The 18,485-nt window shown below is 41.9% G+C and overlaps 1 protein-coding gene across 4 annotated transcripts; it reads right to left on the bottom strand.

Annotated features, from left to right (window-relative positions):
- Nucleotides 1-208: 208 nt before the first annotated feature.
- On the bottom strand, nucleotides 209-14,906 carry LOC114251466 (insulin-like receptor). 4 transcript variants are annotated; one of them, XM_089734569.1, is made up of 9 exons: nucleotides 14,751-14,794; nucleotides 14,056-14,132; nucleotides 13,219-13,350; nucleotides 6,539-6,752; nucleotides 5,517-5,657; nucleotides 4,934-5,142; nucleotides 3,935-4,081; nucleotides 2,548-2,710; nucleotides 209-2,436 (listed from the first exon to the last, which is right to left on the bottom strand). In XM_089734569.1, the coding sequence occupies exons 3-9, from the start codon at nucleotides 13,239-13,241 to the stop codon at nucleotides 676-678; spliced, it is 2,658 nt and encodes an 885-aa protein (XP_089590695.1). In that variant the 5' UTR covers nucleotides 13,242-13,350; nucleotides 14,056-14,132; nucleotides 14,751-14,794; the 3' UTR covers nucleotides 209-675. The 4 variants fall into 4 exon arrangements, with proteins under 4 accessions (XP_089590695.1, XP_089590694.1, XP_089590692.1 ...); XM_089734568.1 differs by lacking the exon at nucleotides 14,056-14,132 and having other exon boundaries at nucleotides 14,751-14,906; XM_089734566.1 differs by lacking the exon at nucleotides 14,056-14,132 and having other exon boundaries at nucleotides 13,219-13,390; nucleotides 14,751-14,870.
- Nucleotides 14,907-18,485: the final 3,579 nt, after the last annotated feature.

The following is an 18,485-nucleotide window of genomic DNA, read 5'->3' as shown; positions in this document are numbered from 1 at the left end:
TTGTACAACACAATTTCTACAAGTATTTGATGGCGAAACAGAACCGCTCTATTATCAGACCACTGTGGAGGAAAATCAAACGTGATCACCATCTTCAGCGGTGAGGGAGCGATAAAAAAGAGAGGAACAGAATTGGGTGTGGGGTGTGTGGAAGATGACTCAGCTAAACCAGTCGTTCTCTCCTAAGCCGAAATAAATCTCGTTGAATACTATGCGGTACAATGCCTTTAATTATACAATTATATAATTTAATAACGTATTCTTTTATTTGTATTTTTTTATGTAAGGAGAGAAAAACTAGCGGTCAAAACGCATCACGTTTCGGTCACACGTCTGGTGTTGTCTTCAGCGAATCAGCACTCACAGCAGTCATAGAGCTGCCGTCATTAAAAATATTTTGAATATTTGAAAAGCATCAACGGAGGGATCTGAATTCTGACGAATTTATTTTCTTTTCTTTATACAATATTTAATATTATGCTTATTCAATTACAATTTTTTATAATTGGTGCTACTAAAATTGATTCTATCTATCTTATTACACAGCTTCAGTATATAGACATTATATTCGTATGATAAAAATGGTGAACAGATTTTAATTTATAAAATAGCCTCAACAACCACCATTGCGTAATCGTAGATTCATGTAAATTATAGATTTAATCAAGAAAACCGTTAATTATTTGTCCACTCCACTAAGCTAACTGTATCACTGCGATCTTCCCTTTGCCTCCACAAACTGCCGACCAAGAGAGACAGACCATACAGCATAAACCCAAAGAGTAAACTCCACCAAGCCCAGGATCTTAACACTGGTTTCGAAAATGTAACTAGAATCCAGTCATTACAAGTGTTTAATGAAGCCAGGGTCTTGGAACAGACTCTAACTTTATTTGTGCTAGCCACCAATTTCACAATCTCAAAACTCGTTATGTTACCCATTACACACCAAGATTGCGGAATCAAATATGATGTTTGTTCAATTTTTGGCAATAGTTCAACAGTATAAGCCAATATTGGTCCATTGGTTATTTCGGGTGGCTTCCAGCTTACTACTATCCGGCTGTCTTTGATAGTAGCCACCGTTTCTCTGGGCACATCCACTTGGTTAAACGCCCGTAACGTCCTCACAATGCTCTTGGTTGATCTGCTGCAGCTACTGTTGAAACAAGCCCGTAATCTGAAGCTATAATCCCTGTATGGAGCTAAGTTACCAATTTGAAATGCGTTCTTGGGTCCAGTGATATTAAGCGATAAAGTTTTGACGTAATTATTGAATGACGTATTTCCCGGTCTTGGGTCTTTTTGAATCTTACAACCCAAGAGGGTGTTGTCGCAAACATCAAAGTGATCTTCCACCAGCGCTCCAGCAGTCACTGTCGACAAGAACCCGCACATGGACTCACAACTTTTACCATATTCTGGAGGTGGTCTCATCACTACAGCATGTCTTGTGTAGTCAATATCAAAAAATTCATCGCCCATACTTTTGCAGTTATTTCTCAGTAGGATTTCTTGCGTATCAATCAAGACAACATCAAGTTCATAGCTAGTTATAAGACGTCTATAATCTTTGTGATCCACCCAACTCAAAACAATAACGTCATAAGACGATGCCACAGATTCTATTATAAACGGCGGTTCAGGTATCCCGACAAGAGTAGTGAAATTCAAAATTCTACTTCTAGCTAATCTATGATACACTGGATCATAAGTCTCGATGCAAATGGCATACGTGGATGCAGGACGCAAAGACGTGAGCTGCACGATTACATTCTGACCAAACTTTGTGGGAACCGCTTCAGCGAACCATTCTAGCTGACTACACGTCTCCGGTAAAATTGCTTTATTTATTTCCGGGGGCATTCGAACGTACAACACTGAATAATGAACGTCAGGATCCGGTAGAGGAGAAAACATGACAACGGCACACGTTTCGTTTACCACTTGTATCTGGATATCTACAGAAGCTTCCTCACAGTTCCCCCCATAGCCATTAGTGCCTTGGATTACGTCTTCCTCTGCAGGTTCCTCGGGAAATAAGTCCTTTATCTTATCAATATGACTCATGCAGAGCAAGGGATTGTTAAACATCTGATATGTCCCGTGATCTATTTGAAGGTTTTTGCTGACGTTCTCATTGAAAAGTGAATGAAGATTTATCATGTCATGGATTACGAGACTAAACTTTTCACCCACTAGTTTATTGCCTTTTATTCGTCGAAGTGATGACAAAAAATCGAGGCTTGTGACCGTAGAAGAGCTGTAGATGTCAAGGTATTCTGATATTACTTCGATTCGGCTTAAAAAGGTCCGTAGTTCAGTCATAGCTTCGATCAAACTTCCGAGGTGTATGGTGAGGGAACCATTGATGTAGACGCATCGCTCAGCTAATTGGATACTTTCCGTTGTCTGGACTATTAGACTCTCACAGGTCTGTAAAGTAACGCAAATTTTCAAGGGATAATCAGTGAATATATAATCCATATATTTATCAATTTTTTTTCCTGTTTTAAATCACAATTATTAAAAAATAGTTAAACTAACCTGATGACAGTTTCGACAATATTCACAAGTCTCTCCGTCTGGCTTGCGGACCTGAACGTAATCGACCGGACACTGGAAGATACAGGTTTTGTTCCAGGTCCAACCGTCCATGTCATGGCAGTCTTCGGCTGTGATGCAATATTTGCTGGTGCCTAACAAAATCCTGGAACAATAAATCTTCATGATCTGAGTACACTTAGTTGTACAGCCAATTAACCAATTTTTTTTTTATTGCATAGATGGGTGGAGGAGCTCATAGCCCACCTGCTATTAAGTGTTTACCGGAGCCCAGAGACATCTATAACGTAAATGCCGCCACCCACCTTGAGATATGAGTTGTAAAGTCTCCGTATAGTTACAAACTGTACAAATGCTTTAATTGTGAGAGAGTGGGTATAACGGTCTTATTTGTAATGAGTACATAGTGGACTCTCATTACTGAAGCATGCAAAGTGCATAATTTTTTATAAATAATTTAGGCTAGTTATTTTTCGTAAATTGCACAATGGATTTTTTTTTTTAGGTGAGTTATACTCAAGAAGGTTTTAATAATTACGCAAGTCATCCCCGTTGCTTTTAATTATTTAATTGACAAAGTGGTAAGGAGTACTAGAAGCTCGCGCGGTTAGCTACCGACATTCCACCTATTTCGGATGCGAAGCAGTTGTACCTTGAGCTTTCTAAAGTGGAAGTCTTTATACTATAGAATTAAGGTTTGAACATAATGTTTCAAGGAGGGAGGTGACATTCAGGTTGAGACGTCCATGGATCCTGTAACCACTTATCACCAGGTGGACCGCGAACTCGTTCATCCAACTATGCATTAAAAAAGGTGCATATGAATATTCCCGGGTGTGCGATAATCTTTCAGAACAGCGGCTGTAAAACACTTTAGATACGCGAAAAACAACACTAATGCGCTAAACTAAACTTTTCGTTTTTATAACTCTGAATTTCAAGCAGCTCTCCCCAACGAGGCCGTATTCGCGGAGCATCAATTTTATTCTTTTATTGTACTAAATGAGCGGATGGTCTTAGTGTTTGCAATACATTACGCGTAAAAAAAAACAACCATTTTTTGAACGCGACTGGTGCCTTGTCAGAAAACATGTACACCCCTACGTATTTTCGGTTATTGAAAATATCCTTACAGCCTGTATAGGACAAACAAACTATTTAGAGACAAAAATATTATGAGAGTCAGCTTTGTTATCTGTAAAAATATAATGTAATGGTGTATAGCAATATAAACGTAATGTGAAGTGTGCGGGCTCTTATAGGCTACCTGTTAGCAATTTATTTACACTGTTAGGGCTCGGTGGTGGCGGTGTTGATTAAGCAGCCAGTTCATTAGCGAGCATAAGCTAAGCAGTAGTAAAAGACATACGTAGAATTGGGACACTCCGGCAAACAGTTTCCTCTGTATGTAAAGTGTCGACACACCGAACACATTGTTGCGTTCGTTTTGCGACATCCCAGACACTGCTTGTCGCACATTTCGCCTTCCGGCCCTTCGAGGTAGCGTTGACATTTCCTTAAAAAATGTAGAATTTAGGTGTAGATCATTCTCCTGCTCTTGACTTAGTCACCTGGGATTGACGCAACATGTTTTCTAATTCAATACCCCTCTATCATATACCATTTCTTCGCCCACCCATCCATTTCTTCTTAAGTCTACCTCTTCCTCTAAAGCCTTCCACATTCATAGTTAACACTCTCTTACCAAATTTATTGTCATTTCGTCTCATCACATGTTCATACCATCCAAAGGCGCACTTCTCAACATCTGTGTCACAAGTGCCACTTTCATAAGAATTTATATGTAGATATTTAGTTAGAACGCTAAAGTTAGCTAAGTTCAAAAAAAGTTAAAAAAAAGCTAAGTTCTTGTAAAGCAAATTTATAAGTATATCAAATATAATTATTCTGTACTATAATTGTGCATTGCAACTGCAATTTTTATTTAATTAATTTAATATACTTCATTTTGTTGTCCTTCTCGAAACTTTTTTTTTTTATATTTTACATTCTTGTGTACTTGTGTTTGTTTAAATCTAGCTTCCTTAACAAAGTATAGCGTGTTCCAATTTTAAAAAGGAAAGTAATAATTTGCTAAACTCAAACTCAAGTACATAACGATTGGTCGGTCTGATGCTGGTGTGCGCGTCACTCCGCAAGTGCTGGCGGAAGATCAGCGCCGCAGTACCGATTGTTTCGTTACTGTTAGGCACAGCTGAGTCGGTAACCGTTTCGAAGCCTCGTTATTTTTCTTATCTTTTCTTTATTTTTTGTACCTAATTTATCTTTGGAATAAATGTTTATTACTATTATTATCATTATTTAAATATGTAGAATAAATAAATAAAACATAATAATTCTTGCTTACATATTATTCCAACAGTGGTTAAGAGAGGAGTTAAGGCTACATCTGCATACGTTGCAGGGTCGCAGAGAATGCTTGTCCGGCGGACTGATAACGTGCCTCGCGCGCGGAGCTATAATTTTCCAGTCAACCGTGTCCACGTAGCATGCTTGAGGCAAGCCCCAAATGATGACCCCGCCCCGATCTATCTTCAATAGACTGTAGAGGCCGATCTAAAGTGAGAATTAGAGGTGGTCTTAGTCGAACTAAAAACAAGCACCTAATCTGGCCTTCTTCAGAAATTAAGTCTTGGCACGAGCTCGGGAAGTGGCAAATTTCAAACCAAGCTTTGAAAGCAACCAATGACTTCCACCAAGAATACATAGCATTCTGTAAAACGACACATTCTGTATGACCTCTGTTCTCAGAAGTATTACGATTGTTAAAATTTGATGTAATTAACAAGGGAAATATTTCAAGAGGGTTTCAAAATTTTAGTTTTTCTAAGTTCCATTTACTTCTAAACGCCATCTGCCAATTTAAGCTAGGTAATTACTTGCTTTAAAATTCTTGCATATTTCTACCTTGATCTGTAAAATAGACTTACTTCTTTAAGTTTCGGCATATCGTATATAATCAGAGCATAGTTGTTCAGTAATACTTCTCCTCTTATACGAGCTAGATTCGGAAAGAGATTACCTAGTGACTGGAGTCCTTGCACTCTGTACACTAGAAGGAAATGGGTCACCTGAAAAAATTAAGTGATATAATAGATGGCATGAATCTATAGAATACCATTGAATAATTCTTTTTTGAATACAATTTGGAAGAACTTTGAATCTTTATGGATTTCTTTTTTTTTCCAGAGGAAATATTTAAAGTTACTAATGGCGATGACATTGGCATCGGAGTGATACACTTATCTCAAGACAATGTTAATGTTAACTCTTGCGATAGGACAATTGAAATTATGGGGTACATAATAGACCTTCGGGGACGATATAGTTTTTAGGAACATTTTTTTTTTTGCGGAAATGCCACCGCCATAACCAAGCAGCTAGTGTATGGAGTTTCGACGAAAAAAAGGCGTTCTGGGGTTTGACGCGTACCCACCCATAAGAAAAATAATATCAGAGAAGAGTCTGAGGATTCAAAAATATTGGAAATTGAATTATGAAGTCGTCGTGGCCTAGCGGATAAGACGTCCGATGTATTCATGTTGAGCGATGCCAAACCCGGTACCAATTTTTCTAATGAAATACGTACTCAACAAATGTTCACGATTGACTTCCACGGTAAAGGAATCGTGTAATAAAAATGAAGCCCGCAAAATTATAACTTGCATAATTACTGGTGGTAGAACCTCTTGTGAGTCCGTGCGGGTGGGTACCACCGCCCTACCTATTTCGGCCGTGAAGCAGTAATGCGTTTCGATTTGAAGGGTGGGGCAGCCGTTATAACTATACTTGAGACCTTAGAACTTATATCTCAAGGTGGATGGCGCATTTACGTTGTGGATGTCTATGGGCTCCAGTAACCACTTAACACCAGGTGGGCTGTGAGCTTTTCCACCCATCTAAGCAATAAAAAAATTTTTTTTTTTAAATGTTACCTGTCACTATTTCTTACCTCTCTGAGGTTCGGAAAAGTAATATTTTTAAAGTCTTGCTTCTTAGTGCGCTCCATAATAGACAATTGTAGGCTGCCCATGATCACTACGCAATCGCTTAGTTTCTCCCGGACGTCATGTAGAGAATTACACGTGACCGACCTGCAGACACCGTGGATACTCTGGGGCTTCGCGCTTTGGATTCGAACTGGAACGCTCAGGATGAGAAGAAGACTGGAAAATGAGTCATTTAATAGTTAGCACGCCAGGATTTCATATAGTAATATACAGTTGGATTAGCGATGACGAGACGATTTGTAATACCGGATTTCTGGAGCTATTCTTGTTAGTTGCTTTTTTGGTCAGATTTAATGGTGGTAGGACCTCTTGTGAGTCCGCGAGGGTAGATACCACCACCCTGTCTATTTCTGCCGTGAAGTAGTAATGCGTTTCGGTTTGAAGGGTTGAGCAGCCGTTGTAACTATACTTGAAACCTTAGAACTTATATCTCAAGGTGGATGGCGCATTTACGTTATAGATGTCGAAGGGCTCCAGTAACCACTTCACACCAGGTGGGCTGCGAGCTCGTCTACCCATATAAGCAATAAAAAAAAAAAGATAGGTAAACAAGCTCACGACCCACGTATTATTATATGGAAGCCCACTGACATAATGACGTGAATGCCATCACTCACCTTGAAAGACAGGTTAAAGTTTTAATATCCGTCCGCTTTTCAGGACATAACTTCCTCGCCCTCTGTCGCTTGTTAATCTATTTTAACTGCCAGATATTGGCAGCACAGCACAGCATTATGGAGAGGCTCGGTGGAAAAGCCGCTTTATAGCCACATTCAATAATGACCGGTAAGCAGCGGATTGGCTCTGCCTCTGGCATTGCTGAAGTCCATGGGCGATGGTAACCACTCACCATCAGACGGGCCGTGCGCTTGTCTGCCTACAAGGGCTATAAAAAAAAAAGTGACCCGCGCAAACTTAATACCTTACTACTAGTAATTTTGTAAGATACAAACACTAACTTTATAATAATTACTTAGGAAATTCTCGTAACGAATAGTTCTGAATAGTTTAGGGTAAAAGGGTTAATACAGATGCCCTTCAAGTGTCAATAGCACTATTTCAGGTAAGAAGTTATTGCTTATTGGATTCCATAATGGAAGGGCTGTTGAAAGGAATTTGGGGAAAGAAAATATATTATTATTTATACTAAATGATATGTATAGAGACTGAACATGCGATATTGATTCACTAACGTGTCTATTTATGTGTTAGGGTAGACGGGGTAAGAACATGTTATGCAGTGTTGATTAATTGTGATGAGCATAATAAAAATAATAGTAAAGAAATTACACCATTGTAGTATTAGAAGCATCTTAATTCAAGTTATTAATCCACGGCTGAATTTATTAAAACTAAGTCTGGTGAATGGAACGTAATTAAAGTTTATTCATTTATAGTAATTGTATTGTAATTAATGGAAATGTGTGAATAAAATAGTAATTATATTCTTCTCTATAGAAAACTTCTGTATGAGTTTTGTAATTTAATTCACGATGAAACGAAAATGACAAATCTGTGAAAAAAAGACACAAAAAACCAACAAAAATCTATATACAGTCAAACCTGGGTAAGTGAGAACTGGATAAGTGAGGAAACTCTATAAGTGAGAGTAAGAGTCAGGACCAGTCATTTTAAGCTCCCAAAACCTCTATTAGCGAGAAACAGAAACCTCTGTAAGAGAGAGTCGTTTTTCCCTCATGGACCTCCGTAAGTGAGACTGCTACTTATCTATACCTCTATAAGCGACAGTTGAGCTTTATTTATTTATATTATTTAGGAGGAACAAATGACAAAACAAATTACAAATTTACAATCTACTATTTTGTGACTCATTCTTAACTTTCGTGGAACTTCCTACCATTGTTTTTGCATTGTTTTCTCGTCAATATTGAACCTATTCTATTTCTGGAACTAAATAACGTTGTTATTTTATCGCATTCTTTTCGAATGGACACGTGTGCCTATGTACCGTCCTGTTAGTCGGACTTACTCACTTTATCGTTAATCAATTGCGAAGGAAAGTTCTGTTCAGCATCATGTCAAAACGGAAAATTAAAGTACTGTCATTAAGTGATCAACTTAAAATAGTGAATGCGTTTGAATCTGGAAAATCGCGAAATAAAATTCAGAGGGTGCATTAGCGAGAAACTTGGATTTTTTTTTTTTTTTATTGCCTTTGTAGGCAGACGGGCATACGGCCCACCTGATGGTGAGTGGTTACCGTCGCCCATGGACTTCAGCAATGCCAGGGGCAGAGCCAAGCCGCTGCCTACCGCTTAATACTCTCCACAAGCCTCGTTTGAAGAAGGACATGTCATAGCGCTCGGGAAACACCGTGGAGGGGAGCTCATTCCATAGCCGGATGGTACGTGGCAAAAAAGATCTCTGGAAACGCACTGTGGATGACCGCAGCGGCTCCAGGTAGTATGGATGAACTCTACTCCGGTGGCGGGCGGTGCGATGGTAAAAACGAGATGCTGGTATCATCTCGAACAATTCCTCAGAGCACTCCCCATGGAACATACGGTATAAAATACAGAGGGAACCGAAGTCCCTCCGCAGACCCAGAGGCTCCAAACGATCCGAGAGAATGGGATTATCGACAATCCGAACGGCCCTTCTCTGTATGGAGTCAAATGGAAGAAGCTGGTATTTGGGAGCCCCGGCCCAGAGATGGGAGCAGTACTCCATGCGAGGCCGGACTTGTGCTTTATAAAGCAAAAGTCTTTGTCCAGGCGTGAAGTACCGCTTCGCTCTGTTGAGGACTCCCAACATTTTGGACGCCAACTTGGCTTTGCCTTCCAAATGACTCCGAAACTGGACATCGCTCGAAATGTCGACCCTAAGTATCCCGATACTCTCGGAAGGTTGCAGGGATACTCCTTGGAATTGCGGCGCCATGACAAAGGGGTCCTTCTTCGCAGTGAACGCGCAAACTTGTGTCTTTATCGGGTTGAATTGAACCAAGTTCAATTCACCCCATTCGGAGACTCGCCCCAGAGAGTTCTCCACTTCAGACACAAGTTTTGATCGTCTCTCTTGCACCGCGCTCCGAGAAAGACTCTGATGGCCGATATATCGCGCATCCCCCGTGCTGTCATCCGCATAGCAATGCATGCCATCAATAGACAGCATGTCATTGATATACAGGATGAAAAGCGTGGGGGAGAGCACCGAACCCTGTGGAACGCCAGCGTTAATAGTCATGGTATCAGAACAGTCACCGTCTACAACGACCGTGATGCTCCGCCCATCCAAAAAGCTAGCGATCCACTTGCAGAGACCCTCTGGGATTCCGTAAGATGGTAGCTTCGATAGAAGTGCCCTATGCCAGACCCTGTCGAAGGCCTTCGCGATATCAAGGCTCACAGCAAGAGCCTCGCCCTTGCTCTCCAAGGCTTCAGCCCACCTGTGAGTAAGGTATACAAGAAGATCACCAGCTAAGCGACCGTGACGGAAACCGTACTGTCGGTCACTGATCAGCTGGCGATCCTCAAGATACTTCAGGAGTTGTGTATTTATTATTCGCTCCATCACCTTGGAAAGCAAGGAAGTTATCGCGATAGGCCTGTAGCTCGATGGGTCCGACCGGTCACACTTCTTGGGGATAGGGTGGACGTGGGCGGTCTTCCATGAAGACGGAACCCTGTTAGTGCAATAAGAGAGGCGATACAAACGCGTTAGCGCAGGTGTCAGCTCAGGGGCGCACGTTTTCAAAACCACTGCGGGGATGCCGTCTGGCCCACTCGACTTATGGACGTCCAGGAGTCGGAGCTCCCGCCTGACTGCACACTGTGTGAAGCAGATATCCGGCAGGGAGCTATCACACCGGGGGATGTTCGGTGGTGTGGCACCCCCGTCGTCCACAGTCGAGTTCGAGGCGAAGAGTTTGACCAGAAGGTCAGCCTTCTCTTTCGCGCTGTGGGCCAGATTGTCATCGGACTTGCGCAGTGGTGGGAGACTTGACCTGCAAAAGTTTCCTTCTGCAGCTTTGGCGAGCGACCAAAAAGCATGGCTCCCGGAGGGATAGCTCTTCAATCGCTCGCCAACTCTAGCGACGTGCTCCGACTTTGCCTTGGCAATCACCTTCTTGTAGGACCTGGAAGCGGCGTTATATTTCCGCCTTTCCCCTGAGATGTTAGAATCCCGACGTCTCCTGGCATTATCCCATGCCACGTATGCGGACCGCTTGAGGTGTGCAGCATCCCTGCTGGCATTGTTATACCAGGGTCTGCTGCGACCCCCAACGGGCACTTTAGAGGAGGGAATAAACAATTCCATCCCCTGGAGCACCACGTCTTTAAGACGGTCCGCACAGACGTCAGGATCAGCAGAGGAAAAGCAGAACCGCCCCCATGGGTAGGATGCGTAAAATTCACGCAATCCATCCCAATCTGCTGACATATACCGCCAAACTCTTCGATACCCGGTCGTCGTTCGACGATCAGGACGAGAGAGTGGTACGGCACCACGAATAAGGCAGTGATCAGACGATCCAAGCGGAGCGTCGACCACCACACTGTATCCGGCCGGATCTGTGGTCAGCAGAAGGTCCAACAAAGAAGGCTCGTGCCCCTCGATATCTGGGACACGGGTGGGCTGTGTCACCAGCTGGGAGAAGCCGTAGGCCAAGGCGAAATCGTAGGCAGTCCGACCCGGGAGGTCAGTGGTTCTGGACCCCAACCACTCTTGGTGATGAGCGTTAAAGTCTCCAAGAACCACCACCTCCGCAGATGGGTACTGCTCAAGCACGCGGTTAGTCCCCTCTTGCACATGCTCAAACAGAGCTGAACCTGCATCACTGCTGTGGGACCTGTACAGGCACGCGTAGATTCGGCTACGGCCCCCGTGATCTACGCGCAGCCACAAGAGGGACAGGTCCCGTTGTTCGAGGCCCCGAAGACGGCGACAACAGACATCAGCCCGGACGAATACGCACACCCCGGCTTTACGCAGGAAGTTGTGCTCCAATACGTAGCCGGGGTATTCAAGGTATGAGGTATCATCCGGAGCAGATATCTGCGTCTCCGTTAAAAAAAGCAGGGCAGGCTGCGCCGTCTCAAGGTGGTGGTGTACGGCGTCAAGGTTGCTATGTAGGCCCCTGACATTGCTGAAATCCACATTAAATGTGGAATGGGGAACCGCCTGTGAAACCCTTTTCTTTTTCTTTGTCGACTTCATGATTTTAAATTTTCGGAGAGTAGGATTAGGAGAGGTAGGATGTTGGAGGTGAGATCGAGGTAACACCTGAATGAAGCGCGGAACATAGTACGCGCTCAACCACGGGTTGCGTGAGAGACTGACGCAGGGCATGGAAGGGCCCCCAGTCCACTCTGCGTGCGATCGCCGGGATCCACTCCGGTCTCCGACTCCGGCACGACGACCGCACGACAGGATTTTACACCGGTTGGCGGGACAGCTTCCCGGGGCGGAGTTTAGTAGAGACACCCGGGTTCAGATCCCCTACTGACCGGCGGGCGGCAGCGGGTACCGTTTCACTGGGTCTCCCTATACCCCCGTCAAACAATCACGCCCCGTGAGTTCGCACGCACGTCTGCTCCGCAAGTTCCAGGCGTCACCAAGACTCACCCCCAACAAGGAAGGGGAAAGGAAAGGGATAGAACTGGCTCTCCAACCCACACGCCGGAACACAGCTAGGCTATTTGGCGGCGGACTCTAGTTGGAGGGTGGTCGCCAGCCAGTCGGACTAGGTCCTACCACCGGTTATGTTTTCGGCTCCCGTTTAGCACCACCCAGGGGTCACTTGTAGGGAATCGCGGGTTAAACCTACGGAAGCGGGAAGCACCAACCCCCAAAATTAGTGAGAAACCTCTATAAGCGAGAATGAGATTGTGCTCCCTTGAACTCTCGCTTATCCCAGGTTTGACTGTATTGGATTTAGCCTGCGAAAGAATAAATTGCTTTCACTTCTACCACGTGCGCATTTCCTCCTATTTGATTAGCCTACAAAGAGAAAATCTTCCACCGAGGGAGTATCTTAGGTCGGTAAAAATAAGGTCTTAATGTGCTCATTTATCTCAGTAATGGCAGGGGCATTATCAATCCGCTGCCTATTGCTAGAGTCTATTTCAAATCTTGCCTTTTCGGGCAACATGGTGAGGAGGGCTCCTTACAGAGCTAACAGGTGCATGGTTAAAATGATCTCTTCATTATAAATGAACCCAGCAGTTTCAAGTAAAAGAGTGCGTTGGCAGGTAATTTAGCAGTAAAAAAGAGATGAATTGATCTCGCACTTGACTCAAGATGGCAACTCTCGTTTGTGACTAAAATAAATATTTATATTAAAAAACTAGCGACCCGCCCTCGCTTCGCTTCGGAAACATTAAATTTTATTATTGATGATAGCTAAGTTCCCCGATGTTACACGCGGTTAATTGTGGTACGGCGGGTGACGCCGCGCGGGCTACCTATCAGTGAAAGTCTCGTGAAAATCGGTGCAGCCGTTCCAGAGATTAGCCGGCACAAACAGACAGACAGACAGACAGACAAAAATCCGTACCGTGTAGTTATATATATTTATATGCATGCAGTAAAAAGCGGTTATTTTAATACTACAAACAGACACTCCAATTTCATTTATATGTATGTATAGATAACTTACAATAAAACTAAATTCTCCGCCATGTCATCTTCTTCAGTACCGTTTTTCTATTTCCAAATTTCTTGTATTTCTTATTGAATTTCTTCTTCAACATGAACCTGGTTATTCTGAGATACGCATACCTAATACTAGCTGCAGGCAAACACATGGTTCCATCTCAAGATCGAATTCGCTTAGAACAAAAGTCAACTTAATTTACTACAAAGGCAAGATTTCCTGTTTTAATAAATTGAACTTATAGGCCTTAGATGCTGATATGGATATGGATTTGGCTGATATGGATTATGGATACAATGTAAATCCAACTCCTGTGGAACGCATTACATTCACAACGGATACGAGTAGGTATAATCGAATCAGTCAGCTCTCTATATTGTTAATAGACTTACAAGAATCTATCAGAACCTATTTCTTACTTACATTAGAAATATGTTCCCATATTACCGATCTGCCGATTTGTTACTTCAAATAGTATCAAAAAAATCTTATAAAGCGACATTTAAATTTATCAATAAACCCTTTTTTTTCTCCGACCAAATTTTCAATAATCCCTGCAGTCTCTAGTGATAACTGACAACGGATTGTACATTTTACTAAGTGGAACAGTCATTTGCGTGAATAAAATTGCAGGTACATGTTTATCACTTACGAACTTTGAAAAAACAGTTTCATTGAAATCTACTATTATTTGTCGACGGAAGACTTCAGCTTTTTAGTAGGATTCAATATCAGTACCGTTACCGAAACAAGTTTTATTTTGTTTTATCGTATCTGCCATGTGAGCAATTAAAAGATTAAATTCCCATCACATTTATAACGTACAATTGGTGTAAATACGTAATTGATGCTGTAACGATTTTGTCTCTCACTTAAAACACTACAATTGCATATTTACAAACCAACACGGTCTAGAGCTGAAACAAATGACTAAGTTTTAAGGCCCCTATCTAAGTTGAGGTAAAATATTTAAATCAGCTACACTAAAACTGATTTGAGGTCTTGGAACTTCATCCCCCGGGTATCTCACAACAAGCAGCGATGACAATGAGCCACAGGTAATTTCGTTTAATCACAATTGCGTTGGTACCACCGTTCTTTCTATTTACCCGTAGAGCGGGTATCTACGAACCCCGTTAAGTTATTACAAGAGATGATGTTGCGACCATATTTTAGACAGCACCCACTTTTGGCTGATTATGGGCATTAGGGGTGATCCGACTATTTTTATTTTTTATTTATTTTCCCTACCTAAGCTGGTTACTTTAGTGGGTTATGCCAGCGTCGCCGAGCGAGTAGGTAAGCTCACGGGCCTCTAACCTGAGAAAGTTATCCGACATGACTTGTCCGCATACAATAAACTACAAATATTTTTATGTCTAAAAATTTAGAAGCACCAAATTTTAATTTTACACTACACTCTCACTCTACACATAAAACACAAATTAACTTTCTAATCGTTTTTACAAATAGATTTTTTATGACCAAACAATTTATGTAACAAAATTATACAATGGTTAACATTTATAACTCACAATATAGCCAGTCTGGACGAGCTTATACTACGAGCTGAACGAGGAAAATGCACTAAATTAGATTACATATAAGTGTACGTCCCACAAAGACACCGATAAAATAACAACTATGCGTTATAAAAATTGTAAATTTTCGAAGAGTCTAATAGACGATATTAATTGGAGACCTCAAGAGGTTAAGTTCTTCTATGGGATGTTACCAAATTATGGTATAAAAAATGTTCTTCTCTGCTCTATTACCCTGTCTTCAAACGACATGTAGGCTGGACGAAGAAACAAAGCGTAAAATGGCTGAAGTGTATGTATGTATGCGTGCGTGCGTGTGTACGTGTGTGTTTGTGTGTGTTTGTGTGTGTGTGTGTGTGTGTGTGTGTGTGTGTGTGTGTGTGTGTGTGTGTGTGTGTGTGCGTGTGTGTGTGTGTTAACTGAGCACTGAAAAATGTTGAGATAACCCCATCATCTCTCAATAGAGATTGTACCTCATTGTGCCTTCACACGATACAACCTCGAAGCAACGTTCATCACTAAATTTCTAGAAACTACGCAACAAACACGCCCTAAGACATTTTCATTAGGCTATCTTAAAGTTTAAGTAATAAAGTTAACATCAGTGATGAGTTCGCCTATTTATTCATTTATTTTTGTAATTGCACAAAAAACATCCTGTATAAAGTGTCAAGCGCAGGGTTAAGTGGGCTTAACAAGTAAAATTACATTTCATAAGAGCTCCCTTTCCAGCACACGCTCTTATATCGTTTTATGATTTATATTGAATGTTAATTACATTAAAGTCTTCTCACCCGCGTTGTGGTAAGGCATACATAAAAACCATGAATTATGATGCTGACCAGCTTTCGGTACACCTGGTGCGACGTGAGTGGTGCTGTACAACTTAAAACAAGATTGACGTCTCTTTTTTTTATTTTCTATTGCTTAGATGGGTGGACGAGCTCACAGCCCACCTGGTGTTAAGTGGTTACTGGAGCCCATAGACATCCACAACGTAAATGCGCCACCCACCTTGAGATATAAGTTCTAAGGTCTCAAGTATAGTTACAACGGCTACCCCATCCTTCAAACCGAAACGCATTACTGCTTCACGGCAGAAATAGGCGGAGTGGTGGTACATACCCGTGCGGACTCACAAGAGTTCCTAAGTACCACCAGTGATTACGCAAATTATAATTTTGCGGGTTTGATTTTTATTACACGATGTTATTCCTTCACCGTGGAAGTCAATCGTGAACATTTGCTGAGTACGTATTTCATTAGAAAAATTGGTACCCGCCTGCGGGATTCGAACACCGGTACATCGCTACATACGAATGCACCGGACGTCTTATCCTTTAGGCCACGACGACTTCGACTATTGTGTTGCTACAACGCAACGGTTGTCTTACCCTTCACTCCAGAAAGTACCAATGATAAGAGACAAATGAAACGTTATCAATTAGCACCCGAAAGAGGAAAAAAGACCGCCCGATAGGCCGTTAAAAATAATTGTTTAGCAGGAAACACTCATTAGGCATTTTTAGTGCATGATAACCGAATGAATATGTTAGAGGAAGTCTGATAGTGGCGCCTGTGACAGAGAAGCTGAGAAGTGAACGTTTTTTTTTTTATTATTTATATGTGTGGACGAGCTCACAGCCCACCTGGTGTTAAGTGGTTACTGGAGCCCATAGACATCCGCAACGTAAATGCGCCACCCACCTTGAGATATAAGTTCTAAGGTTTCAGTATAGTTACCACGGCTGTCCCACCCTTCAAACCGAAACGCATTACTGCTTCACGGCAGAAATAGGCAGGGCGGTGGTACCCACCCGCGCGGACTCACAAGAGGTCCTACCACCAGTAATTACGCAAATTATAATTTTGCAGGTTTCATTTTTATTACACGATGTTATTCCTTCACCGTGGAAGTCAATCGTGAACATTTGTTGAGGACATATTACATTAGAAAAATTGGTACCCGCCTGAGATTCGAACATCGGTGCATCGCTCAACACGAATGCACCGGACGTCTTATCCGTTAGGCCACGACGACTTCAATGGGTTTGGGATGGTATGGACATGTGATGAGACGAAATGAAAATGAGGTTGGTAAGAAAATGTTAACTATGAATGTGGAAGGATATAGAGGAAGAGGTAGACCTAAGAAAAAATGGATGGATTGCGTAAAAGACGATATGGGTAAGAGGGGAGTGAGCGAAGAAATGGTATATGATAGAAAATTATGGAAGGAGAAAACATAATGCGCCGACCCCAGGTAACTGGGAGAAGGGCAGGATAATAATGATGATGATGATGATGATAACCGAAGGTTTTTGACCAAACGCATTCTGACCTTTTTTCCATACCTATTCGCTGGTGGCTTAGGCGGCTATGCAAGCTACGCCCGGGCGGCTAGGTGAGCTTACGGGCTCAACCTGAGAGAATTTGCTACAGTAGCCCTAACAAGAGCAGTCTTGCTTCGCAGAATCTATTACCGGAACGGAATCGTGAACTACTGAGAAGATCCGGCGAGAAACTCTGTGCACTCTGAACTACAATTGTTTAATGATTTTCAGAATAGTACCTACATTTACGCATCATCGTGATCTAACGTATAAAACGCACTCGTATCAACCGATACCGCTATGCAAATGTGCAAATCCCGCAAGCAGATCAATTGTTCAGATATCTAAGTAACAAAAACAAAAGCAATCAAATGATTTCTGTAAAATTACTGTTAAACGGAATTTGATAAGTTTTTAACGTAAGCAGAGACTTTACTAGCCAATCTAAAGCATGCGTTTCGATCTAAAGAGGATACCCAGAACTGTAAGCGAACTGTAACCCACCATATTTCAAGTGAGTAGAATTTTTTTACGGTAGGCGGATAGCTGTGACCTTGTCGTTATTGGCAAACACAAATAACCATCAGTAGGACTGCCAGCTCATTTTTCCCCGACAACTTATACCAAAAAAATCATGTTGTACTTGGTGACTGGCTGACTCGGCGGTGCAATAGCCTGCGGACCTGATTGTTCCAACGAGGGTCGTGGGTTAGATTCCCACATCGGGAAGACATTCGTGTGGTAAACAGGTATGTTTGCTCTCTGACTGGGTGTTTATCTATACTAATATATAAACATACAGTGGTTTTTACGGATGTTCCGTTATAGCTACTGAACCATGCATCCGATTGACTTGAAACTTGGTATCCATGTAGAAAATACATTTACTTAATGGATAGGCTAATATTTATATGAGTGTTGGACTCCCCAATAATAATGACAATAAATAATAATGTTAATTTTAAATGCCCAGCGAAGCGAGCAAGTATGGCTAGTTATCTATAGGTATATGTTGGTAATTATTAAAAAAAAAAGTATAAGTGTCCATGTCAATCTCTCGTACCCATAAAACAAGAAATCCTATATTGGGGCTGGATGAACATGTGTGATTTTTTTCGCAGTTATTCATTAAAGTTATTATTGTGTTCGATATGGCTTCGTAACATTAGTGTCACTAGCTCATTAACCCAATTAAAAAAATTACCTGTTGTATCCATACGTTGTAACACCGTTGTTGTACCTACCCGTGCGGACTCACCTAAGGTCCTACCACCAGTACCACCACCATATACATAAATTGAGAGAGAAGAGTATGTACTTAAATTGTTTTGTTTTAACTATATATTTTTTTCTCTACCTATTCGCTCGTACATAAGCGATTATTCCAGCTATATAC

This window comes from Bombyx mandarina, chromosome 18 (genome assembly GCF_030267445.1).
Source record: "Bombyx mandarina strain Sakado chromosome 18, ASM3026744v2".
NCBI classification, from domain to species: domain Eukaryota; kingdom Metazoa; phylum Arthropoda; class Insecta; order Lepidoptera; family Bombycidae; genus Bombyx; species Bombyx mandarina.
Note: the sequence above shows the minus strand (reverse complement) of the source record. Positions and strands in the feature narration are given on the sequence as shown.